The sequence below is a fragment of the Mauremys reevesii genome, linkage group 10 (assembly GCF_016161935.1).
Source record: "Mauremys reevesii isolate NIE-2019 linkage group 10, ASM1616193v1, whole genome shotgun sequence".
NCBI lineage: Eukaryota > Metazoa > Chordata > Testudines > Geoemydidae > Mauremys > Mauremys reevesii.
The window spans coordinates 47,253,708-47,281,292 of NC_052632.1; the positions used below are offsets into that span (position 1 = coordinate 47,253,708).

The 27,585-nt window shown below is 44.4% G+C and overlaps 1 protein-coding gene across 23 annotated transcripts in view; it reads right to left on the reverse strand.

Moving 5' to 3' along the window:
• MAPK8IP3 (mitogen-activated protein kinase 8 interacting protein 3) overlaps nt 1-27,585 on the reverse strand; it is a 184,096-nt gene that overhangs the window by 102,537 nt on the left and 53,974 nt on the right. For 12 of the 23 annotated variants that reach the window (XM_039493054.1, XM_039493045.1, XM_039493053.1 and 9 more), the window contains exons 5-8: nt 21,247-21,270; nt 16,200-16,341; nt 8,823-9,069; nt 2,584-2,686 (exon numbers count right to left, since the gene is read on the reverse strand). In XM_039493054.1, the coding sequence (XP_039348988.1) occupies nt 2,584-2,686; nt 8,823-9,069; nt 16,200-16,341; nt 21,247-21,270 (516 nt within the window). The remainder of the gene's footprint in view (nt 1-2,583; nt 2,687-8,822; nt 9,070-16,199; nt 16,342-21,246; nt 21,271-27,585) is intronic. The other 11 variants (XM_039493061.1, XM_039493058.1, XM_039493065.1 and 8 more) reach the window with 3 other exon arrangements.

The following is a 27,585-nucleotide window of genomic DNA, read 5'->3' on the forward strand; positions in this document are numbered from 1 at the left end:
GAGGCCACCGCCTGTGTTCCCTGGCATTCCGCTTTGGGACGGGGCGCATCCAGAAGAGGCAGAGTCTGTTGAGGTGGACCAGCCCTTTCCAGCTTCTGGTGCCGCTTCTGGACAGGCAAGTGGGAGCGGTGCCAGACTGATAAAGAAGTTTGCGGTGCCGGGGAGCGCCGGTGCCGTGGCTCTCTGTCAGAGTCTAATTGCAGTACCGTTCCTCCTGCCAAAGCAGGGACACTGTACACTGAAGCACTTGGTGCCGAGTCTTGACTTGCCACCGGAGGCTGGGGGCTAAGAGCCACCTCCATAAGGAGCTGTGAAAGTCCCACTCCTTCTTGGTCCAGGGATGGAAACCCTTGGAGATCCCGCACTTCTCCGCCTGGTGAGATTCCCCCAGACACTTAAGGCAAGAGTCGTGGGGGTTGCCCGTCGGCATGGGCTTGGAGCAGGAGCCGCAGGACTTAAATCCCGGAGCTTTGGGCATGAGCCCAACAACTACGTGGGGGGGGGGGGGGTGAGAAACCCCACACCCCTAAAAACTGCAACTAAACTACAACTATGACAACTAACATGATAACACTATAACAACTATGTACAAACAGCAATAAGAGCGCTACGGAGAGTGGAGTGTTGGCTAAGCCAAGCTCCATAGTACCAAAGACCGTCACGGGTGGTAAGAAGGAAATGAGGGGGCGCTGGGCCAGCTGGGGTATATATGCAGCGCCATGAAGGTGCCACTCCAGGGTGCTCCACAGCCAACCCACTGGGTGTTGCTAGGGTAAAAATTCTCTGATGATCGTGCACGCAGCACGCGCGCACCTAATTGGAATCGATATGAGCAAGCACTCAAAGAAGAACAAGGAGGAATGGTCTCAAGTTGCAGTGGGGGAGGTTTAGGTTGGATATTAGGAAACACTATTTCACTAGGAGGGTGGTGAACCACTGGAATGGGTTACCCTAGGGAGGTGGTGGAATCTTCACCCTTAGAGGTTTTTAAGGCCTGGCTTGACAAAGCTGTGGCTGGGATGATTTAGTTGGGGTTGGTCCTGCTTTGAGCAGGGGGTTGGACTACATGATCTCCTGAGGTCTCTCCCAACCCTAATCTTCTATGATTCTATGACATGGAGGTTTTTTTTTATCTCCATGGCTATACTAAATATCAGAGGGGTAGCCGTGTTAGTCTGGATCTGTAAAAGCGGCAAAGAGTTCTGTGGCAACTTATAGACTAACAAACGTATTGGAGCATGAGCTTTCGTGGGTGAATACCCACTTTGTCAGATGCATGACATGCGTTGCATGCATCGCATCCGACGAAGTGAGTATTCACCCACAAAAGCTCATGCTCCAATACGTTTGCATGGCTATACTAGCATCTGATACCACTGAAGAATTGGAGATAAACACCAATGCTGTGGACCAACATATTCTGAGACACACACCCTCACTAGTGGGCAACAACAAACAGCAAGAGGACCACCTCTGGATTTACCAATTTAATAATTGAAACTTTAGGAAGCATTATGCATGTTAAAGCAGCAAGTCCAAGGCTCAGTAACCTCAATGTACGTTGTGCTTCTAACCAGCAGCCCCTAGTCTGTCTCCTTGGTGCATAGATTTCCTTGACTAAAGGGCTCTCTCCTTGTAGCTGCATCCGTGGGATTCTCCACTCATGTTCAGAATTATTATTCTTCATCTCATCAGTCAGTCTCATGGCATACAACATACACAACTGGCTCTGCTACAGTGGTTCCTCCTGCTGTTGTTCTCAGAACATTACACATGCCTCTCACACATTCTGGCCATACCATCCTAAGAGGAAACTTTGCTACTCGTTCCTGCATCATCAAAATTCTTCATGCCTCTTCCCCTGTGCAGTGCGTGTCCAAATAAAGACCACTGTGCTGTTTCATAAAAGACTTCCCTTTTATTGCCTCTCTTTGCCATACATTCATCTAGGCTATTATATGCCTGGTGGCAGTGATGCACCAAAATGAATGGCCTTCAGGCAACCTCCCACTTAAGGGGAAGCTGCTGTTCTAATCAAGCATAAACTATAGAAACAGAGAATTTCACAGTAAAGATCACCCATTGTCAGGTGCCAACCTATATATGGCAAACCTGAGAAGGATCTGGATTTTGAAACGTAAATCAGGGCCGACCTTTTACTAGACAATTGACTTTTTCTCTTTTCTACCACTTCAGCCCATAAGCCCCATACCTCCTTAGTCTGTCCTCTCTCTTTTATCATGCCACTTTCCCTTCTCTCATGGCAGCATGGCAAACTGTACTGTCTGAAACCAGTCCAACTGTGGATCATCTGGAGGTGATTTCTAACACAGATTTTGAGGTTGTGTTCTTCCCATGATAACAGGGAGTTTTGTGCCTGAGGGATCCTTCATTCTGCACTAGGCAGAGGAAGCAAGGATCCAATGATTGCTCATACACCAATGTCTCCACCGCATTAACATGTACCATAGTTCTATGCAGCTTTAATTACACAAGCTCTTTAACCCAGGGTCTCTCTTCACTTCTCGAGAAGTTACATGAAGGAGAGTAAATAGCATATTTACAAAAGATAAAAGCAAGTACCTGTTTCCAGTGTGCTCCAGTCGGGGGTCCTGGCACATGTCCAGCTCTGGCGTAGAGTCTACGATATCCTGAACATCAGACCATTCATCACTGCTACCCATTCCTACAGAAGATAATGCACAGATAAGAGACATATCCAGAAGAAAAGAAGGCCAACAGTTGTTCCACTCTAGGGACTGTATTCTCTGACTGGTCTTTGAGTATCAAAAAGGATTATGGGGAGCACTCTCACGATTGCTATGGTACCATGTGCAAGGTGTTAAAAAGGTTAAGAGTGTAGATGAATTTCTAGTGAGTCACAAACTACAGCTGGGAAGACGTGTTTCAGTATTCCTGGGGAAAGGCAGAGGTGGGATCTACCATCATGAATAAGTGTGAGAAATAGGGGATTCTTGGAAGCATGCCAGTGGCAATACCATCAGCCAGTGGGTGGGGTAATGAAGTACTTCTGGATATTAAACTTTAAAAATAGCTCCAGAATTCTAAAGATAAAATTGTTTTAAATAAGGTCATCTGTTTTGGGATACAGTTAAGGTCAATTAAGAAAGATTCAACACCAAATAATGTCCTTTTAATCTCTCAGTAAAAACCTCCTTCTTATTTTGCAACATTATAGAAGATATAAAAACACAGTAATTTAATTTATTCTATAACAAAAATTATTAGTGTTATAAATCATGACTGAATCACTTTAAATAGGAACAACTTGAGTAAACAAATTCTCATACTTACATCTGATTTAACTGTTAATTATAGAGAAATTGTGAAATGGAAGTAGCAATGTACTATATACATGCAACCTAATCTGTTTCTAATGTGATGTATGTTCTGGAGTCATTATTTGATTAATGAAGAAAGATGAGGCTCCAAATGACTTAAAGAGTATGCAACAAATTAAACTGTTTTAGAACCCAGTCTTGAAGTTGTTCCATACAGGCAGACCCCACATAAGCAACAGGGTCTGCCTACACAGAAATTCTTGCAGGATCCTGGCCCTAGTTCATAAATGACACTAGAATTTCAACTGCACCAGATATGGGGTTTATTGACCCTGTAAAACAGCTTCAGTGTTGGAGTACAGTAACTCCTCACTTAAAGTCATCCCAGTTAACGTCGTTTCATTGTTACGTTGCTGATGAATTAGAGAACATGCTCGTTTAAAGTTGTGCAATGCTCCCTTATAACGTTGTTTGGCAGCTGCCTGCTTTGTCCACCGCTTGCAGAAAGAGCAGCCCGTTGGAGGTAGCTGGTGGGGGCTTGGAACCAGGGTGGGCAGGCAGCCCCCCTATCAGCTCCCCGCTTCCCTAAGTTCCCTGTGTGGCAGCTGCCCTAATATCAGGGTGTCCCCCTCCCCCCTGCTCCAGCTCCCTGCTTACCCCATCTACATAGAGGGGAGGGGGGAACACACAACAGGGCTCAGGACGGAGGAAGCATGCTGGCAGCAGCTGCTGTCTCAACTTCCTGGTTTACTTAAAAAGGCAATCTACTTAGAGAAGTTCAGCATACTTAAAGGGGCAATGCACATGTCTCTCTCACTCTCACACACACAGGGTGTGTATCTCTGTCTCTGTCTGCCATGCTGCCTTGTAGAATATGAGGCTACATTAACAACAATGTGTTAACCCTTGAGGGCTCAGCCAAGTTCTAGTTCATCATTTAGCAGTAAGGCATTCCCTGGGAAATATCCCATCCTCTGACTCCACCACCTCGACCAAGCTTCACAATCATCATTGCTGTGTACAGTATTAAATTATTTGTTTAAAACTTATACTGTGTATACATATATATAATATAGTCTTTTGTCTGGTGAAAAAAAAGTCCCTGGAACCTAACCCCCCCATTTACATTAATTCTTATGGGGAAATTGGATTCGCTTAACATCGTTTCGCTTAAAGTCACATTTTTCAGGAACATAACTACAAGGTTAAGCGAGGAGTTACTGTATACAAAACCCATGATACCTTTATAGTATTTATTTCATTGCTTCAGGTTGTCAATGTGCAACACTTGGCAACATTTGTCACGTTTTAAGACAAAACATGGTGTGCATCTGTTGCCAGAACAGGGCTCCTTATAACCATGGTTCTCAAGTTTCTAATTTTTAAAAAAAGTTGAGGAAGATTTCCCCAAATGTTGAAAATGATTATGATTTTACAAGGAAAATCATAATCCCTCTCCACTCCTTTCGGAACACTGGACCTCGGTTTCAGAAACCTGTCTTCTCCATTCTGCTCTGATGCACTTGTATCACCCACATTTTAACTCTAGCTGCAAAAAACACACAATACTGAAATTTCAAGTAAGCCATATTTGCCCCCAGCACTGAGTGCTGCTCCTAGGTTTCATTTATTAAGGACATGGCAGAAATAACAGCTGTGGCAAAAGTTTCAGGTATCAGGCTTGAACATGGTCCATAAAAAGGTGTTCAGTTCCCTTGAATTGCTCTAGGGATGTATTAGCAGGAAAGTAGTAAGCCAGACACAAGAAATAATTCTTCTACTCTACTCAGCACTGATAAGGCCTCAACTGGAATACTGCGTCCAGTGAGTACCACGGTGTAGGAAATATGTGGACAAATTGGAGAAAGTTCAGAGAAGAGCAACAAAAATGATTAAAGTTCTAGAAAACATGACCTATGATGAAAGATCCAAAAAAATTGTTTGGTTCAGTCTGGAAAAGAGAAGATGGGGTGGGAGGAGGGTGTCAGGGAAATATATCAGTGTTCATGTACATAAAAGGTTGTTATAAAGAGGAGAGTGATAAATTGTTCTTATCTACTGAGGACAGGACAAGAAATAATGGGCTGAAATTGCAGGAAGGGAGTTTTAGGTTAGACCTTAGGAAAAACTTCCTTTCAGGGCGGTTAAGCACTGGAACAAATTACCTCAGGAGGTTGTGGAATCTCTATCATTGGAGGTTTTTACAAACACCTGTCAGGGATGGTCTAGATAGTACTTATTCCTCTCTTTCTCAGTGCAGGGGACTGGACTAGATAACCTATTGAGGTTTCTTCCAGTCCTACATTTCTATAATTCTAATATCTTCAACAGAGTTATAGTAGGGATGAATTAGCCTCTGTGTATCAAACTATATGCCTTTAATATCCAGGCCCCAAATTCTCCCCTCAGATCCATGTTGACTTCAGCTGGAGTTGTACCCACATATCTGAGGGCAGATTTTGGACCCAGAAGGCTACTGAAGTGTTAATTAGGTTTGATGTTGCATGCACTCCTCTATAATATCTTAGGAGCTCATGCCCCATTTACCCCAAATTCTAAAGTCTATTTGTGCATGGTAAAAAGCAGCAGATGTTATGCATCCATTATGGACTGACAAGAATCTTTGTTCTCAGGGGGTTTTTTTCTGGCCCATTCATTCAGATACTTTCTCCTAAGCAGTTCACGTGGAACAAATTAATCCAATCCAATGCAATTCCACTAGCCTTCATGGAAATTGAAGACACTCCTCCATTGATGATGACTCCCCAGTACAAACTTTCTAACCAATATCCAGCAGGTCTAGCAGCAGTTTTAAACGTGACTATACTGAAAATTATTTAAAGTGTGTTGGAGTTGCAGCCCTCTGCTGCTTCCTGTAGTGGACTGCAATGTATTTGGCTGGGGCAGAGGGAAGACATGCTGCAAAACAGATTTATCCTGAGTGTAAATACATTATCACCATTGGAATTACACCAGCAATGGCCCTGTATATTTACTACTAACTTTCTCTTGCTATGAGTCAACAGTGTGACCTTGTAGCCAAGAAGACTAATGGCATATTGGGCTGCATTAGTATGAGCATTGCCAGTATATCGAGGGAAGTGATTATTCCCCTCTATCCAGCACTGGTGAGGCCACATCTGGAATACTGCATCCAGTTTTGGGTCCCCCACTACAGAAAGGATGTGGACAAATTGGAGAGAGTCCAGCGGAGGGCAACAAAAATCATTAGGGGGCTGGGGAAAATGACTTACGAGGAGAGGTTGAGGGAAGTGGTCTTATTTAGTCTGCAGAAGAGTGAGGGGGTATTTGATAGCAGTCTTCAACTACCTGAAGGGGGGTTCCAAAGAGGATGGAGCTAGGTTGTCCTCAGTGGTAGCAGATGAAAGAACAAGGAGCAATGGTCTCAAGTTGCAGTGGGGGAGGTCTAGGTTGGATATTAGGAAAAACTATTTCACGAGGAGGGTGGTGAAGCACTGGAATGGGTTACCTAGGGAGGTGGTGGAATCTCCTTCCTTAGAGGTTTTTTAAGGCCCAACTTGACAAAGCCCTGGCTGGGATGATTTAGTTGGGGTTGGTCCTGCTTTGAGCAGGGGGTTGGACTAGATGACCTGAGGTCTCTTCCAACCCTATGTGACATTGCACTCCATATGTTTTATGGAAATATGCTAATAAGCGTGAATATAATGTAACTGGAATATGCTTCATGCAAAAGGTCTCTTGTAAGGTATCATTACAAAGTTTATAATCTACTGAGTGTATTCATCCTATTTGTATGTATGTATGTATCTTTCTTGTATGTAAAGCTAGAAATATGAAGTATTACTCTGAAGTCCTATTGTAACTATGCAAAGTGTGGGCCATTAATGGTGACTTGGGATCTTGATGGCTCTCATTAACTAGAACAATTGGTTGTAAATGGCTCTGTTTACTTGTAAGCCTTCCCGTGTTCGTGTGAGTCAGGCCAGAAAGAATGGAGGCTTGGGGTCTCACAGGACATGTGACCATATCACCTGGGACTGGAATCCATCTTAAACCTGGTGCATTTCCACTTAGAAGGAAGGGTGGGAACCCAGAGAGAGGAAGGATTCCCGCCTTGTGCCAAAGATATAAAAGGGGGTGAAACAGAACAAAGGCGACGGTAGTCATGAGAAAAGCCCTACTTACCACCTGAGCTGGAACTAACAAGAACTGTACCGGGGAAAGGATTGGGCCCAGACTAAGAAGGAGTCTAGTCTGTGAAAGAAGCTTATTGAAACATCTCTGAGGGTGAGATTTACCTATATTCAGTTTCTTAAATGTATTAGGCTTGGACTTGTGTGATTTGTTTTATTTTGCTTGGTAATGTACTTTGTTCTGTCTGTTATTACTTGGAACCACTTAAATCCTACTTTTTATACTTAATAAAATCACTTTTGTTTACTAGTAAATCCTGAGTATAAGTGATTAATACCGGGGGGGAGCAAACAGTTGTGCATATCTCTCTATCTGTGTTATAGAGGGCGGACAATATATGAGTTTACCCTGTATAAGCTTTATGCAGAGCAAAACAGATTTATTTGGGGTTTGGATCCCATTGGGAACTGGGTGTCTGGGTGCTGGAGACAGGTGACTTGCTGAGCAGTTTTTGGTTAAACTCTGCAGCTTTGGGGGCATGGACCAGACCTGGGTCTGTGTTGCAGCAGACTAGTGTATCTGGGTTAACAAGGCAGGGTTCTGGAGCCCCAAGCTGGCAGTGGAAAACGGGCTCAGAGGTAATTCCAGCATGTCAGATGATGATCCCAAGGGGGTCTCTGTGACCGAACACCCCACACCCTAATAGTCTATGATTCTATGACAGTTTTTGCCAACCCATACAGGCCAGTGATGGAGAATGGAGAGAGCTGAGACTTCTTTGTCTGTCTCCCAGTGCTGATACTTATATTTACTGTGCTGGCTTAACTGACATCATTAAAATGATACCGACTTATTGGTTAGGCACTCAATATGTAAGTACTTCTTGAGGAACTACATTGCCCTCTGCCAGCCAAGGGACGTTGATCCTGGTAGCAAACAGGCTGCTAATATAACTACAAAATGGGATTTCAACACTGGCATCCTCAGTCAAAGGCTACAGCACAAGATTTTTCTGTTTTGTGGTTTCACTTTGTCAGGAACTCATTTGGGAGCTTTACAGAAGAAATTTCCTCTAAGTCAGTTGCAATAAACTTGGAAATTGGATCCATGTCAATGAATCTTTTATTTTTCCTCCACAAAGCGTGCCACTGTCCAAAAAGCAAGCATAGTCCTACCATCAAGCATAAATGAGTATATCACCCACCTTTATTCCCCTACTTCCAACTGTACCCTTAATAAACAGAGAGCATTGTCTTTCAGTTGAACTAAGCTAGTTACTCCTTCAGTCCCCCAAGACCTCTTCCGGTATTTGATTTTACAATGCCCATGTATGCCTTTTATTAAAGTGGGCATGCAACAGGTTGGCTAGCAAAGACTATATACAGAAGAATACACTTGCCATACCTATGCTGACATTCCTCATCTCCTGGGTGACCTGAACTTCCATGTTCCTGCTGTTCCGCTTTTCCCGTGCCCTCTTATTGTTCGTGTCTGTTCCACTGTAGTCACTGATGGGTTGCAGACTCTCGTTTAGGGGCGTGACAGCAGCAGAGGGCACAGATGAGGTTGGTGTGTTGGACTTTGTCCCAGTGGTGCTTGGAGTGGCAGCTGCAGAAGACTGCCCAGATTCAGACATTTCATCATTTGGGCACTATGACAATACAAAGACGGAGAAAACAGAGAGGAAAAAGTGCATCTATATGTTTCAGATAATTTCTTATTTACTGGATTGATGGATGCCTTGTAGCAAATTATGGAAAATGAGTACCACAAACTGAACACCCAGAGCTCATTGTGCCTGCTTAGCACTGCAAATGAACAGCAAGTTCCTGTACAGAACTCATCAAGCAAATCCTACTTGGTCTAAATATCGATCCCCCTCTTTCTTTATTACCAACAAAGATGGCATTTCAGGTCTTCAGAAGTTACGTGAGATATGAGGCCTATTCATAATGGAATGTGACCTGATTTTCAAAGGTGAAAAACAGCTGCACCTTCCCTTGACTTCACTGGGATTGATGGGTGCTCCGCACTTCTGAAAATCAGGCCAATGTCTTCCAAGATACCCAGTGCAAGAAGGAAAGCACAATCATTTCTGGAAAGTGATACAGCCTTCTATGAAGCTGTTTCATAGATGCTCTGGATCCATCATTACAGTAGGTCATTGGCACAGAACTTGTTTAATAGATTTCTAATGCTATCACTTCATTTGAAGGGACAGGTAAATATTTTTTATACTAGACAGCTGAAGTAAAGTGGGTATCAAGCTGAAATGGTCTTACTTCATTAGTTGGGGAGAGCTACATGTCTGTATTAGCTCACGTAGAAGATAGCCAGGCATGGACCCAGGATGACAACACATGTGGTTCTCCCCAACTGGATGAAAGACAGGACCAAGAGTTCAGAAATCAAAAGATGTCATAAATAACCCCTTGAGATGTATTTCCAACCTGAAATGTGCTCAAACAAGTCCCTGTTCAACATAAATTATGGTCCCATTCCTCATCCTACCACATCCTGAAAAATACAGGAAGCTTTCAAGAATACTACAGCATTTGATGCTGCACTCCCTGCTTGCCAATTAAGAAAGCACTGTTTCAGACTTAGCCAGTTCACCTTCTCATCAGTGACCAATTGGCCTCAGACCCAAATGAGATCTCCCAAGTCTTCTTGGCAGGGTTTCTAACCTTCCACCCCATACCTTCCAAGGCCACTTAAAGCATTTCCTGAAAGAGGATAGCAAAGTGAACTTCTAGAGCAACATATTACAATGTTTTCCACTTGGGTGGAAAAGCTATTTGATATATACCCACCCCCCAATTTCCTTACTATAGTTATTGCCATCCTTATTTGCATCTTCTCTTCTGTGCAGTTGCTAGGAAGTTTCTGCTTCTACTTAGTTTGTTAATTGCGCTTTAAAACGAGGTACTACCTTTTTAGACCTCACAGTCTTGGAACTGTGATGTTGTCTGCACCTCAGCTTTTTGGAAGTCTGTGTTCTACAGTCCTTCTTCCTTACAATTTCATGATGCAACAAAACAGTTCAACATGGGATGAGAATGAAGATAGTGAAAAAATGGCAATGTAACCCTTGGCAGCCATGCTTTCTTTAAAAAAACAAACCATACCCATTATTGACATACTACTTTAATTAGAAACACATTAAAGTCTCCCTGTCCATGCTCATTCCTGCAGTATCCTGCTGGATACTGCAGTAAGGAAACCAAGAGTCCTGTGCCATATCCATTACCTGATTACTTATGGCGCAGACTCTGAAATTGAATTTGTTTATTTTTTTACAATGTTGCTATCAAATTTTATCCACTTTTTTTGCTTGACCTTTTTGGATTGTGACGGGCATGAATGAATGAATGATGAATGAGCCCAAACAGCACACCCACTTCTCCTGTATGGATGTTCAGATCATCATCCTGGTGCATTAAATGATCATTTGTGAATCTACTTGCTGATTTGGGCATCAAATTTGAAATATGGACATTTTACTCAGGCTGCTATATTTGAACATTAGACTTCTTACAACTTTTAAAAATTCCTATTCTGGGTGCTTCCATTCTAATGTGCAAGGGCAAAGTATCAAATCAGAGGGTTTCGTGGACAACTCCAATGCATTGGGACTTAACGTTACTTTGACAAATACCTGCTACTGCACTCCCAAGGCCCGGAAGCAAAGGGGCTAAAAATGCACCATTATTCAGTATAAAATGTAAATAAAACCACATTCAAAAACACTAAACCACCAATGCCATGGGTGCTACTCCTATTCCACATCTATCTCAAAAGCATGCCCCATGCACTGCTGCTTATTTATATAATCCTCCACTCAAAACATGCTCATGGGATAACCACCATGGTCTACCACACACCGTCGGTTATGCTTCTTAATTTTCCACTTATGTATGGAATATTCTCCACAGCCAACCAATCTGTTTTGGGAACATCCACTCCAAACCCCTTAGATACAGACAAGATATTCCTTTTAACCTTCCAGGAACTCTACTAGACACTGCTGAAATATTCCTTCTACCCCCCTCTACCACCAAATCTCCCTCACTCACTAGCTATCCTACAGTCCAGGGGGTGATCTCCATAATACTTCACATACAAAAGGATACTCTCCATAGCCACCACTTACCTAGAATCAGACCTGTGAGCCTCCTAAACGTCAAATGTGTAGCCGTGACCTCCAAAATGCATTGTAAAAGCCCAAAATTCATAGGAGTAATATGTCACCATGAGTAGCCACAATTCTATGATTTTAACACTGAAAATACAGTACATAAAAACAAACCCAAAAAGCATTAAGGACTAAATCTACAAAATATAAAATGTTAAATGTAAAAAAACAAAAGCAAAACGAAACCTAATCTAGTTACAAAAAGTAAGATGCAAATAAAATAATAAGAAATAATGATAATAATAATGAAAATGTAAAAATATTTAATAATCAGACTCTTGAAGATGAAAAATCAGTTCAGAGAGTTAGAAGAAAAAAGACCAGGCAGGTAAGCTATCAGTGTGCATCTGATAGCAGTTAAACATCAGCTATGTTCCCAACACAGAGAGAACTTAGAGCACCACAAAAGAAAAGCATAATAAAGTCACCATAAAGTATTTGCAGCATTGCAATGCATTTCAACGGCCAAGCAAGAGCATTTATTAAATAACACTTCAAGCAGAAAGTACTGCCTAATAAAGAGCAATTAAGAGGTTTGCATGTGGGACACCTCCATCCCAAACAGTGAACCCATTACTCACTTAGTATCCTCCACTACCCAACACTTACTCATGCTATATCTTCCACAAGCTATGAATTATTCTGCTTTAGGATATCTACCTTAACAACCTATGCATCCAGGATTTTCCATAACCCACAGCCTAACCCACCCCACAGAGGCTACCTTCCTTAAACTCAGTGTCCCATACTTGGGCTTTCCTTAACAAGCACTGAACATTTATCTCTGTGTTACCTGATGGATACACTCATAGCTGAGCACTGTCAGCAAGGCACAATATTTTCTTTCCATTATAAATTAATCATGTATCAGGCAAAGAAATCAACAAATTACAAAAAGATACAGTTAGTAACCTCCACTGCCTGAACTCAGAATTCAAGGTTTCTATAGTTTTATTTGAATTTCTGATGATTTTTTTCTGAAATGCAGAGAGTGAGTTATTGATAAACTGCAGAAGCTTTTAGTCTCTGTGCTACAAAGCACAGGTTAAAACAGCATAGAATCATAGAATCTCAGGGTTGGAAGGGACCTCAGGAGGTCATCTAGTCCAACCCCCTGCTCAAAGCAGGACCAAACCCAACTAAATCATCCCAGCCAGGGCTTTGTCAAGCCTGACCTTAAAAACCTCTAAGGAAGGAGATTCCACCACCTCCCTAGGTAACCCATTCCAGTTCTTCACCACCCTACTAGTGAAAAAGTTTTTCCTAATATCCAACCTAAACCTACCCCTCTGCAACTTGAGACCATTACTCCTTGTTCTGTCATCTTCTACCACTGAGAACAGTCTAGATCCATCCCCTTTGGAACCCCCTTTCAGGTAGTTGAAAGCAGCTATCAAATCCCCCCTCATTCTTCTCTTCTGCAGGCTAAACAATCCCAGTTCCCTCAGCCTCTCCTCATAAGTCATGTGTTCCAGCCCCCTAATCATTTTTCTTGCCCTCCGCTCGACTCTCTCCAATTTATCCACATCCTTCTTGTAGTGTGGGGTCCAAAACTGGACACAGTACTCCAGATGAGGTCTCACCAGTGCTGAATAGAGGGGAATGATCACTTCCCTTGATCTGCTGGAAATGCCCCTACTTATACAACCCAAAATGCCATTAGCCTTCTTGGCAACAAGGGCACACTGTTGACTCATATTCAGCTTTTCGTCCACCGTAACCCCTAGGTCCTTTTCTGCAGAACTGCTGCCCAGCCATTCGGTCCCTAGTCTGTAGCAGTGCATGGGATTCTTCCGTCCCAAGTGCAGGACTCTGCACTTGTCCTTGTTGAACCTCATCATATTTCTTTTGGCCCAATCCTCTAATTTGTCTAGGTTCCTCTGTATCCTATCCCTACCCTCCAGCATATCAACCACTCCTCCCAGTTTAGTGTCATCTGCAAACTTGCTAAGGGTGCAGTCCACACCATCCTCCAGATCGTTAATGAAGATATTGAATAAAACCGGCCCCAGCACCAACCCTTGGGGCACCCCACTTGATACCGGCTGCCAACTAGACATGGAACCATTGATCACTACCCGTTGAGCCCGACCATCTAGACAGTTTTCTATCCACCTTACCGTCCATTCATCCAGCCCATACTTCTTTAACTTGCTGGCAAGAATACTGTGGGAGACTGTATCAAAAGCTTTGCTAAAGTCCAGAAATAGCACATCCACTGCTTTCCCCTCATCCACAGAGCCGGTTATCTCATCATAGAAGGCAATTAGGTTAGTCAGGCATGACTTGCCCTTGGTGAATCCATGCTGACTGTTCCTGATCACTTTCCCCTCCTTTAAGTGGTTCAGAATTGATTCCTTGAGGACCTGTTCCATGATTTTTCCAGGGACTGAGGTGAGACTGACTGGCCTGTAGTTCCCTGGATCTTCCTTCTTCCCTTTTTTAAAGATGGGCACTACATTAGCCTTTTTCCAGTCATCCGGGACCTCCCCCGATCGCCATGATTTTTCAAAGATAATGGCCAATGGCTCTGCAATCTCATCGGCCAACTCCTTTAGCACCCTCGGATGCAGCGCATCCGGCCCCATGGACTTGTGCTCGTCCAGCTTTTCTAAATAGTCCCGAACTACTTCTTTCCCCACAGAGAGCTGGTCACCTCCCCATACCGTGCTGCAGAGTGCAGCTGTCTGGGAGCTGACCTTGTCTGTGAAGACGGAGGCAAAAAAAGCATTGAGTACACTAGCTTTCTCCACATCCTCTGTCACTAGGTTCCCTCCCTCATTCAGCAAGGGGCCCACACTTTCCTTGACTTTCTTCTTGTTGCTAACATATCTGAAGAAACCCTTCTTGTTACTCCTAACATCTCCGGCTAGCTGCAACTCCAAGTGTGATTTGGCCTTCCTAATTTCACTCCTGCATGCCTGAGCAATACTTTTATACTCCTCCCTGGTTATTTGTCCAATCTTCCACTTCTTGTAAGCTGTTTTTTTTGTGTTTAAGACGAGCAAGGATTTCACTGTTGAGCCAAGCTGGTCACCTGCCATATTTACTTTTCTTCCTACACATCGGGATGGTTTGTTCCTGCAACCTCAATAAGGATTCTTTAAAATACAGCCAGCTTCCCTCGACTCCTTTCCCCATCATGTTATTCTCCCAGGGGACCTTGCCCATCAGTTCCCTGAGGGAGTCGAAGTCTGCTTTTCTGAAGTCCAGGGTCTCTGTTCTACTGCTCTCCTTTCTTCCTTGTGTCAGGATCCTGAACTCGACCATCTCATGGTCACTGCCTCCCAGGTTCCCATCCACTATTGCTTCCTCTACTATTTCTTCCCTGTTTTTCACAGCTTTTCACAAAAAGAAGAGCTTTTCCCCTAGTTGGTTCCTCCAGCACTTGCACCAGGAAATTGTCCCCTACACTTTCCAGAAACTTCCTGGATTGCCTCATCAAGTCTATTAAAATGGATGCAACTCCATCTTTCTTCCTACTCTCCCCTGCAAAAGATACATACAATTGATTAAATGGAAGCGTTAGGGAATGCATTGTCATGGGGATAAACAGTGCATGCAAGCGTTGGTTGGACTGTGTCTCCTTGAAGAGGTGCAGCACAGGCAGAATACAACTCAGTTTATACAAAAATGTTGTGCCATTTCTACATCCCTCCATCCTTGATCATACCAGTGCATTGTGGGACTCTTATCCCAGTTCCCAGCACAGCTCTCCAGAACAGGTGCTTTTTGGAAATTTGCAAATTATCATGAGATCTGAATGGTATTCTGGGCATGTTGGCCAAGTCCTATGGTTTCCAGGGTCAGTGTTCCATAACACTTTTATATAATGCTGGAGGTGATGCTAGGGATACAGTTGCTGGAGCTCGTTCCACAAATAAGTTATTGAAAGGAGGAGCAGAGCATTATAGAATGGCGATGGGAGGGCCAGCAGCACTGGTACAGCTGCAGTGCTGTGATTTTTTGTTCACACACGCAGATCACCAGCGTTGACTGTGAAGGTGACATAAAGGCTTGCTCCACAGTGGCACAATGCAACCAGCTATACCAATCACTCTATAGCAGCTGAGCAATTTGTATAAGGACACAAAGCATTTCAGATGCACTGTAGGCATTAGGTGTTGCTACCATCAGTGGTGGTGGCAGCACCTTTTTTGTCTAGTGTACATGAACCCAAAGACAGGAAGCTTAAAACAAAGATCAACTAGAAAGGGCAGATTATGGCACAGCAGCACAGTGCCCAGCCCCACGAGAGAGAAAGACACAGTTCCAATGACGAGGCAGAAGATTGGTTCCATCATTTCTGCTCCATCAGCAGAAAACACTAACTAGCAGGAATTAGAACTGACAAAAATCAGAAAGTGACAAAAAATGTGAGTTGTGTCAAAACCAGTCCTCCAGCCTACATCAAATTTATCTGTATCTGAAGGTCTATCGTCCTACCCATGGTTCTAAGAAAGGATCAGATGTACAAAAGAGAAAGGCTGCAAAGGGTTATGGACACATGGTGGTCTCTGTCTTTATGAAGATGTAGGATGCTATTGACAGTGGGGAAACCCTTGTTCCATGACAATCTATAAAACCTTGTAGCTGGAGTTGGACTGCAGCTGGCCGAGGTCACTCAAGTGCCAGTGGTCCACTGTGGGGATGATCTTGGCCCCTATCTGCCCACGTACCATTCCATCAGCAAGGGGGAAGACATTCAGAGAGTTAGGACGCTCCTTCCTGCAAAAGAGAGAGAAAAAGGAAGAGAGAGGAAACAATCTATTGGCAAAACCACAGGATCCTTATGGTAAAGAAAGTTCACAACCAACACAGTGACTCATGTTTCACATGACACTAAGACTAAATCCCATTCCCACCCCTGAAGTGCTGAGTTAACTCCCACAGTCTGAATGAGTAAGCACCTGATTCCGTGATTCAAAATTGGGTTGTCTATTGCTAGGCTACATAGAATCATAGAATATTAGTGTTGGAAGAGACCTCAGGTCATCTAGTCCAATCCCCTGCTCAAAGCAGGGCCAACACAAACTAAATCATCCCAGCCAAGGCTTTGTCAAGCCGGGCCTTAAAAAGGATAGCGATTCCACCACCTCCCTAGATAACCCATTCTAGTGCTTCACCACCCTCCTAGTGAAATAGTGTTTCCTAATATGCAAACTGGACCTCTCCCACTGCAACTTGAGATCATTGCTCCTTGTTCTGTCATCTGCCATCACTGAGAACAGCCTAGCTCCATCCTCTTTGGAACCCCACTTCAGGTAGTTGAAGGCTGCTATCAAATCCCCCCTCACTCTTCTCTTCTGCAGACTAAATAAGACCACTTCCCTCAGCCTCTCCTCGTAAGTCATGTGCCCCACCCCACTAATCATTTTTATTGCCCTCCGCTGGACTCTCTCCAATTTGTACACATCCTTTCTGTAGTAGGGGGACCAAAACTGGACGCAATACTCCAGATGTGGCCTCACTAGTGTCGAACAGAGGGGAATAATCACTTCCCTCGATCTGCTGGCAATGCTCCTACTAATACAGCCCAATATGACATTAGCCTTCTTGGTAACGAGAGAACACTGCTGACTCATATCCAGCTTTTCGTCCACTGTAATCCCCAGGACCTTTTCTGCAGAACTGCTGCTTAGCCAGTCAGTCCCCAGACTGTAGCGATGCATGGGGTTCTTTCTTCTTAAGTGCAGGACTCTGCACTTGTCCTTGTTGAACCTCATCAGATTTATTTTGGCCCAATCCTCCAATTTGTGTAGGTAATTCTAGGCCCTATCCCTACCCTCCAGAGTATCTACCTCTCCCCCCAGCTTAGTGTCATCTGCGAACTTGCTGAGGATGCAATTAACCCCATCATCCAGACCATTAGTCTTATCTCTTCATTAAAAGGCACTGTCAAAGTTGGGTTGCCACACAAAAATTGTTGACCTACCAGGCCAATGATCCAATTATAAATCACCCCTCTCAGGAGTGTTTCTTAGCATCAGATTGAGTCCTCCTGTGGAGAACCCGTAAGAAAGGGTGAAGGGCCAGAGACTACAGAGGCTGATTTAGTGACACCTTCTGTGGTTGGAAAAGTTGGGGTTTATAGAAGGGGCTGAGAGCACAGCCACCCAATTTAAGCAGCATTTCCCCTTGGGAGCCATGTCACAGAGAATATAGTCCCCTGCTTCCCCCTCCTGCCCCAAATATATTGGAACTTTGACCCCACTGAGCTCTGAGAGAGTGGCCTTCATGGGGTCCCAGGAACAGGCAACAGTAGAGGTGGCCCTCCCACTTCACCTTCTGTCTTTCTCATCTCAGATCTGAGTGTGCTCCAATTACAATCCAGCCTCAGATATGTTATTATATATAATCAAAATGTATGATTTCAGGTGTTAAAACAGGAAAGTGGCAACTACATGCAGTTGTCACCGGTCCATAAAACGTACGAGTGTGTCATCACCCCTACTGGTATATACATTAAACTGGTTAATGTACATGACAGTTCCTTCTATTGGTACGTGAGAAAGCCAGTCAAACTGCTGCTTTAGCACATCAGGCAGAGGCTTGTGTTTTCAAGAGCAGAAGATTCAGAGATTGAATCCAAAAACCAAATGAGCCCAGTGTGTTGAGGTGATCAGAGTGTCTGTGTTTACCGTCCTAGACTGTTCTGAGGGGCTTCTGCATCTCCCAAACCTATAAACCTGCCTTACCACACACTGGCAAAACACTGACACTGTCTGAGTGGGACATATACAGTAGAATCCTGTTTATCGGAGCCTCCATTATCCAGCTCTCCATACTAACTGAAATGGGACTGACAGCTCAAGCCCTGGGCAGCGGGGTTTAGGCTGTCAGCCCCCTGTCTCCTGATGTCTGAGACCTGCCATCTGGGGGTGAAGCCTATTATCTGGATTTTTGGTGATCTGATCTGGCCCCAGTCCCAATTATATCGCATATATGGGGTTTCACTATAATGTGTTTCATTCTCAGTACCTCCCAGAATTCACCTCAATTCACTACCTCAAAGTATAGCCTGGAAAATGGAATTCTGTGATCTGAATTTATCTGATCAGATAAATAGCCATTTCATTATTCTTTTTAAACTTTAGAACTTTATTGAGAGAGCCTCCTGATTTCCAAGTCTAGGTAACTTAGAACCTCATTGAGCAGATGCACCTTTAAACTTCCTTGGGGACTAGGCTGGTGGAAAATCAGACCCAGGATTGGAGAGCTGCTACAAACTCCTTTGTAGTTCACTTTCCCTCCCCAGCTGGGAATCTGGGCCTCTGTTCTTTGTTTAGCATAGTCTACTGTGAAATACTGGGCACTCTTACAATGCTATCTATGTAATAAACTGTGGCTTCCAAACAGAAATCTCGAGAGACTGCATAATGGAAGGTGACGTAACGGCTTTATCAGCATGTGTTTGGGAAGGCTGCATTGCTCATGAGTGGCAAAGCTGGTAGTGAGTTATGCAAGCCATCCTAAAGGAGTGCAGATAAAGATCTCTTCTATTGCACTGTCAGGTTCCTAGTGCTACCACCTATTTTGCAGAAAAAAATATTTTAGAGCCTTATTGGCAGTGTTCCAATTTATGTCCATGTGCAGAATAAATTTTGTTACATAACAAAATTCATGTGGTGGGGGTGGGACCAAGGGGTTCGGAGTGTGGGAGGAGGCTCAGGGCTGGGGCAGAGGGTTGGGATGTAGGGGGGTTACGGGCTCTGGGGTGGGGCCAAGGATGAGGGGTTTGGACTCCCCCCAACCCTCTCTCACAACAGCAGCTTGGAGCTGGGGGAAAGGCACCTCTCCCCAGGCTCGGCAGCTCCAGCAGGGCTGGGCTGGGCCAAGGGAGGGGCTCCTTTCCCGGCCGCTCCAGTGGGCCTTGGCTGGGGCAGGGACAGGGGAGGGGCTCCTCTCCCCCAGCCGCAGCAAGTCCGGGGCAGGTCCTCGCTGGGGGTCTGGCTGGGATGATTCAGCTGGAGATTGGTCCTGCTTTGAGCAGGGGGTTGGACTAGTTGATCCTCCCAGCCCTGATATTCTATGATTCTATGATTTTATGATATAGCAAGGGGTACGGGTGATTTTATGATATAGCAAGGGGGTTGCACCAGAAGAAAGCATCCACAAGCTCTCTTTTGTCAGGGACACATGGCTGCAGATGACCAGAGCAACCCAAAGACCAGGGAATAGAGAATGGCCAGAGGATGCACTGATTTAGCAAATGCTCTTATCAGCCTCCATTAGCAGGACTCCTATGGAGCTCCAGATGCAAATTAAAGATGACCCACTTTGCAGAATGAGCCCAGGAGGGGAGGCCAGTGTTGATATTGCCATCTGCCCTCCCTTGGGATCCATGTCTCTCCCCAGGGCTGGGGCCTAGTGGGCACAGGTGTGTGTGATTTACCCTTCTACATGCCAGAACTGATGATTCTGGACCCTCAAGTGTTTTATTTTTAAAACACTATCAGCTGTGGTCAACCCATTATCAGAAGTATTTGGCTAAGGGGCAGGATGAGGAGACAAAACATCAACAAATTGGTATTAAGACTTAACAGAAAAAAAACCCACCAAGCATACAGGCTTGTTGGAGTTAATACATTAAAGGCAGGGCAGGAATAAAGGGTCAGTCTTTTCCTACCGAATCAGACATGCTTCCTTTCTCAGGAAGGCTCCATGCTGATCCTGTGGAACACTGCTCCTGTACATGGAGAACATTTCTCCAGGGACACAGCCAAGAGACCATTATAACTGCTCCACTTGTGACCTGCATGAAGTGATTGTAATGGAACCTGAGGCCCCCGAGACATGAGCAAATGCACTAACACAGGAGCTGACGCAATAGGTTAAGGAGTGTGCAGGCAGCCTGGAAAGAGAGATTTAATTTCCTCCTGGAGAAACAAAGAAAACACTCAGTAGCTCCATTCTCAGCATTGCTCATATGAAAGCCAGAACATGCTGTGCTGATTTGTCAGTCCATTGTGCTGCCATGACAGCTTCTGATAAGGCAGGGAAACTGTGCTGGTAGGTAGTTGCTGCTCGCTGTGTCCCATCTGGGATTGGCAGAGGGCTGGGAGGGCATTTCCCAAGTAGCCTAGCAAAGAATTTTGGGATGCTGCTTTTTTCCAAACAACCTGCATTATAATCTGGGCCTGTGGCTCCCATTATTCACAAATGGACATTTCATAACAGATGGAAGAATCCTCTGATACAGACAGCACATAAATGATATCAGATTCATAGGTACATTGATTTGGTTTTGTTTTAGAACTGTTACCCAAAAGGAGTCATTCTAAAATGTCTGCTACTTTCTAATGTTAACAGACACTATAGTTCTGGAGACAATTTTCCAATATTGTACAGTTAAAGATGAGTTGTTGCCTATCTATACGGTACCTTTTGCATACTCACCACATTAGTGATGGCCATAGTCATGTGATAAACTACATTCACCACACACCTCTGGCAGCCTCACCTGCATTCTGCCCACTAATCATAGAATATCAGGGTTGGAAGGGGCCTGAGGAGGTCATCTAGTCCACCCCCCTGCTCAAAGCAGGACCAATCCCCAACTATCCCAACAGCTGTTACTCAACCCCAATCTCAAAAGTGACAGTTTAAAAAAAATGCTGTAATAGGATTTACCTTTTCCTCCATGACTGGCGATGACTGCAGTGACAAACATAGCAGCCAAAACAGAGTGGCAACCGCACAAGAAGCGAGACAAGAAAACAACCATTAGAGAGCAAAAAGTCATGCAAGAACATGTATGTGTATGTGCTCACACAAACACACACCTGAGAAGTGATGGAGACACTTACAGCCCCATAAACATGCAGCCATACAGCAGACACATTCCATACATGCACTCATAATCACAATGTGGAAACGCACTCTCTCTCTGTATGTCTCTTGTGCATACATGTACACACTATTCTGTGCTTATACAAACTTCAGTCATAGTGACAAGCAAACATACCAAGTGTATGTATGGGCTCACACAAATATGCGCCTATCTAGCATATCACACAAAACACACCTGTGACACTGCACCCCATATTCTTCATAGTGATATTATTATGATATGATTATGATGTATGTTATGCAAGGTAAGTCATGTGAGGGGTCATTGGAAAAGTTACGATTTGCTTAATATGATTATCCTATTTGTATGCATGTAGCATTTTTGTGTCTCAAGTTATTAATATTAACTATGTATCTGTATTTCAAATGTAGTTACACCTGGGTAACGCCCACTAGACAAGATGCTTTCAGTCTAGATAGTGGGTGGGGAAGGGCCTATTCAGGGCAAAGGGCCATTAGGAAAAAATAATAGGCCTTAGGAGAAGCTTATCTCCCACCAGGTGAGCCTTCCTGTGAACGCTACAGAGAGGCTCCAAGTAATGGCTGCTATGACTCTACGAAGACATGTGATGAGACCACATGTCTCTGAACTCAATCTTGGGATGTCAGTCACAGACTGGACTGGGATCCAAGCTTTGGGAACAAAGGGTTCCCACCAAGTGCAAAAGCTATATACGGCAGGGAGTGACATCATCTGGGGTTCTTCAACTCCACAGACAAGAAGGCTCCTGGAAACACCTGAGGAACAAAGACTGAACTGGGGGAAGTGCTGGACCCAGTCATGCACGCCTGGGGAGCTGGGAGTTGCCTTAACTTACTCCTGGGGGAATTATGCACCACTGCGCATGCACAGAATTCATGTCCCCTGCAGATTTGTTTGCTTCCCTGCAGAAAAATGACTTTCTGACAGGGAAGCAAAGGGAAGCTGCAAAAGCAATCATGCACCACTCCCCAGCTGCGCAGGTACATTGTTTCAGGCACCCGGAGCAGCTGGCAGAGAGGTAAATCACTTCAGTGCTGGGGACACTGCTTAGGGGGTGGGGCTTATCTGCCTAGGGGTCCTATAAAGGTAGCCAGCCAGTCAGGCAGCGGCATAGACAGCTGCAGCAGCACAGCAGCCACCAAACAGAGCTGTAAACAGGGGAGTTTCACTGGGAGTTTCCGGGGGAGACTTAGACCTAGGCAGAAAAACTGACAGGCTAGTGAAGGGAGGGGGTGGTGGTCTGCCAGTGTTCTGGTGCCTGTTGGGGGTTTGTTTTGGTTTTTGTTTCTTTGACTAACAGGTTTTCAGTGGGAAGGTTATGACCAATACAGTGGCAGCAGTGAAAGACACAATGAGGATGACCGGATGTGGAAGCTGCAGCATGTACATGATCCTGGAGGGGGTACCTGAAAAGAGTTTCGTCTGCATGAAGTGCCGCATGATAGAGCTGATGGAAGAAAAGATCCGAGAACTGGAGATGCAGGTGGAAACTCAGGTCGAGTTTAGAAGCGGGTTCGAGCAGATGATGGAGCAAAGAAATGAGGCGGCTGAAGGGATAATCTCAGACTTGCAGATGGAAGCAGGACCAAAGAATTCTGAGGGGAGACTGCTGAGTGAGGAAGGTGGACGGTGGAAGCATGTAACTAAGAGAACCAGGCAGAGGAAGACAGGCCAGTGAAGGAGAAATAGAGCTCAAAAACAGGTTTGCAGAGTTGGAAAATGAAGAAGGGACACAGCAGGTGGTCACTGAAGGTGAGAGGGCAAGGAAAAAAAGAGCAGCTAGCCCTACAGGAAGAGGGGAAGAGTCAATGGAGACAACACCAAATATGAGCCCAGGAGAATACAGGATGGGTTGCGGAGGATTGCAAGGGCGAACAGGAATCGAGAGGACTTGCAGCCAGTGGGAGCAGGGGATAGACCAGAGAATCATACTGTCACCAGGAAAAGGGAGGTCTACGTGATTGGGGACTCCTTACTGAGAAGGATAGACAGGCCTGTAACTAGAGCTGATCCGGAGAACAGAAGGGTGTGCTGTCTGCCGGGTGCTAAGATACAGAATGTGGACCTGAGGCTGAAAAGGATCTTAATGGGAGCGGGAAAGAATCCGTTGATTATCCTTCATGTGGGAACGAATGATATGTCTAGGTTCTCGCTGGAACGTATCAAGGGAGACTATGCCAGATTGGGGAAGACGCTTAAGGAAATCGAGGCTCAGGTGATCTTCAGTGGGATTCTGCCTGTTCCTAGAGAAGGGCAACAAAGGTGTGACAAGATTATGGCGATCAACAGATGACTCAGGCAGTGGTGCTATAAGGAGGGCTTTGCGATGTATGGCCACTGGGAAGCATTCATAGACAGAGGACTTTTCTCTCGGGATGGACTTCACCTGAGTAAGGAGGGAAATAGACTTCTGGGATGGAGGCTCGCCCAACTGATTAAGAGAGCTTTAAACTAGGAATTTGGGGGAGATGGTTGGGAGATGTCCAGGTAATCTCCACGCCGGAATTTAACACCGAGAGGGAAGAAAACAAAGTAAGAGGATACAGCCATGAGCAGAAGAATGGACATAAGGAGGAAGGGTAGTGTAGATACCAGTCTAATAGGTGATACTGGTGATAGAATGTCTGTGCCTAACCAGATAAAGAATGTCAGTGAAGCCAAACGGCAAAAATTAAGCTGTCTGTAAACTAATGCGAGGAGCCTAGGAAACAAAATGGAGGAACTAGAGCTACTGGTGCAGGAAGTGAAACCGGATATTATAGGGATAACAGAAACATGGTGGGATAGTAGTCATGACTGGAGTACAGGTATTGAAGGCTATGTGCTGTTTAGAAAAGACAGAAATAAAGGCAAAGGTGGTGGAGTAGCATTGTATATCAATGATGAGGTTAACTGCAAAGAAATGAGAAGGGATGGAATGGATAAGACAGAGTCTGTCTGGGCAAAAATCACATTGGGAAAGAAAGCTACTAGAGCCTCCCCTGAGATAGTGCTTGGGGTGTGCTACAGACCACCGGGATCTGATTTGGAGATGGATAGAGACCTCTTTAATGTTTTTAATGAAGTAAACACTAATGGGAATTGTGTGATCATGGGAGACTAACTTCCCAGATATAGACTGGAGGACAAGTGCTAGTAGAAGTAATAGGGCTCAGATTTTTCTGGATGTGATAGCTGATGGATTTCTTCATCAAGTAGTTGAAGAGCCAACAAGGGGGGATGCCATTTTAGATTTGTTTTTGGTGAGTAGTGAGGACCTCATAGAAGAAATGGTTGTAGGGGACAACCTTGGTTCGAGTGATCATGAGTTAATTCAGTTCAAACTAGATGGAAGGATAAACAAAAATACATCTGGGACTAGGGTTTTTGATTTCAAAAGGGCTAACTTTAAAGAATTAAGGAAATTAGTTAGGCAAGTGGATTGGACTGAAGAACTTGTGGATCTAAAGGCAGAGGAGGCCTGGAATTACTTCAAGTCAAAGTTGCAGAAACTATCAGAAGCCTGCATCCCAAGAAAGGGGGAAAAAATCATAGGCAGGAGTTGTAGACCAAGCTGGATGAGCAAGCATCTTAGAGAGGTGATTAAGAAAAAGCAGAAAGCCTACAGGGAGTGGAAGATGGGCGGGATTAGCAAGGAAAGCTACCTTATTGAGGTCAGAACATGTAGGGATGAAGTGAGAAAGGCTAAAAGCCATGTAGAGTTGGACCTTGCAAAGGGAATTAAAACCAATAGTAAAAGGTTCTATAGCCATATAAATAAGAAGAAAACAAAGAAAGAAGAAGTGGGACCGCTAAACACTGAGGATGGAGTGGAGGTTAAAGATAATCTAGGCATGGCCCAATATCTAAATAAATACTTTGCCTCGGTCTTTAATAAGGCTAATGAGGAGCTTAGGGATAATGGAAGGATGACAATTGGGAATGAGGATATGAAGGTAGATATTACCACATCCGAGGTAGAAGCCAAACTCGAACAGCTTAATGGGACTAAATCGGAGGGCCCAGATAATCTTCATCCAAGAATATTAAAGGAACTGGCACATGAAATTGCAAGCCCATTAGCAAGAATTTTTAATGAATCAGTAAACTCAGGGGTTGTACCGTACGACTGGAGAATTGCTAACATAGCTCCTATTTTTAAGAAAGGGAAAAAAAGTGATCTGAGTAACTATAGGCCTGTTAGTTTGACATCTGTAGTATGTAAGGTCTTGGAAAAAAATTTGAAGGAGAGGGTAGTTAAGGACATTGAGGTCAATGGTAATTGGGACAAAATACAACATGGTTTCACAAAAAGTAGATCGTGCCAAACCAACCTGATCTCCTTCTTTGAGAAAGTAACAGATTTTTTAGACAAAGGAAATGCAGTGGATCTAATTTACCTCGATTTCAGTAAGGCATTTGACACGGTTCCACATGGGGAATTATTAGTTAAATTGGAAAAGATGGGGATAAATATGAAAATTGAAAGGTGGATAAGGAACTGGTTAAAGGGGAGACTACAACGGGTCATACTGAAAGGTGAACTGTCAGGCTGGAAGGAGGTTACTAGTGGAGTACCTCAGGGATCAGTTTTGGGACCAATTTTATTTAACCTTTTTATTACTGACCTTGGCACAAAAAGCGGGAATGTGCTAATAAAGTTTGCGGATGACACAAAGCTGGGAGGTATTGCTAACACAGAGAAGGACCGGGATATCATACAGGAAGATCTGGATGACCTTGTAAACTGGAGTAATAGTAATAGAATGAAATTTAATAGTGAAAAGTGCAAGGTCATGCATTTAGGGATTAATAACAAGAATTTTAGTTATAAATTGGGGATGCATCAGTTGGAAGTAACAGAGGAGGAGAAGGACCTCGGAGTATTGGTTGATCACAGGATGACTATGAGCCGCCAATGTGATATGGCCGTTAAAAAAGCTAATGCGGTTTTAGGATGCATCAGGCAAGGTATTTCCAGCAAAGATAAGGAGGTGTTAGTACCATTATATAAGGCACTGGTGAGACCTCATCTGGAATACTGTGTGCAGTTCTGGTCTCCCATTTTTAAGAAGGATGAATTCAAACTGGAACAGGTTCAGAGACGGGCTACTAGGATGATCCGAGGAATGGAAAACCTGTCTTATGAAAGGAGACTGAAAGAGCTTGGCTTGTTTAGCCTAACCAAAAGAAGGTTGAGGGGGGATATGATTGCTCTTTATAAATATATCAGAGGGATTAATATTAGGGAGGGAGAGGAATTATTTAAGCTTAGTAACAATGTGGACACAAGAACAAATGGATATAAACTGGACACTAGGAAGTTTAGACTTGAAATTAGACGAAGGTTTCTAACCATTAGAGGAGTGAAGTTCTGGAACAGCCTTCCAAGGGGAGTAGTGGGGGCAAAAGACATATCCGGCTTTAAGACTAAGCTTGATAAATTTATGGAGGGGTTGGTATGATGGGATAGCCTAATTTTGGCAATTATTTTGGCAATTGATCTTTGATTATCAGCAGGTAAGTATGCCCAGTGGTCTGTGATGGGATGTTAGATGGGTTGGGATCTGAGTTACTACAGAGAATTCTTTCCTGGATGCTGGCTGGTGAGTCTTGCCCACATGCTCAGGGTTTAACTGATCGCCATATTTGGGGTCGGGAAGGAATTTTCCTCCAGGGCAGATTGGCAGGAGCCCTGGAGGTTTTTCGCCTTCCTCTGCAGCATGGGGCACGGGTCACTTGCTGGAGGATTCTCTGCAGCTTGAGGTCTTCAAACCACAATTTGGGGACTTCAGTAACTGAGACATAGGCTAGGGGGTTGTTATAGAAGTGGATGGGTGAGATTCTGTGGCCTGCATTGTGCAGGAGGTCAGACTAGATGATCATAATGGTCCCTTCTGACCTTAAAGTCTATGAGTCTATAAGTCTATAAGTGTTTCCTACCCTGAGCTGGGATCAGCTACTAATCTTGGCTGGGCTGGAGGCAGGAGAGGATGGGACTTCCTCTTCCCCTGCAAGGAGTGTCTGGGGCTGTGTCAAACCCAGCTCCTGATACCTCCCCCAGCTGCAGGAAGCTCAGCATCGTCCCCTGCTTCCTGCCCCCATCACTCCTCATTTGCGGGGGAGGTGTCCCCGTATGGGGAGCTGCTCCCCCATCC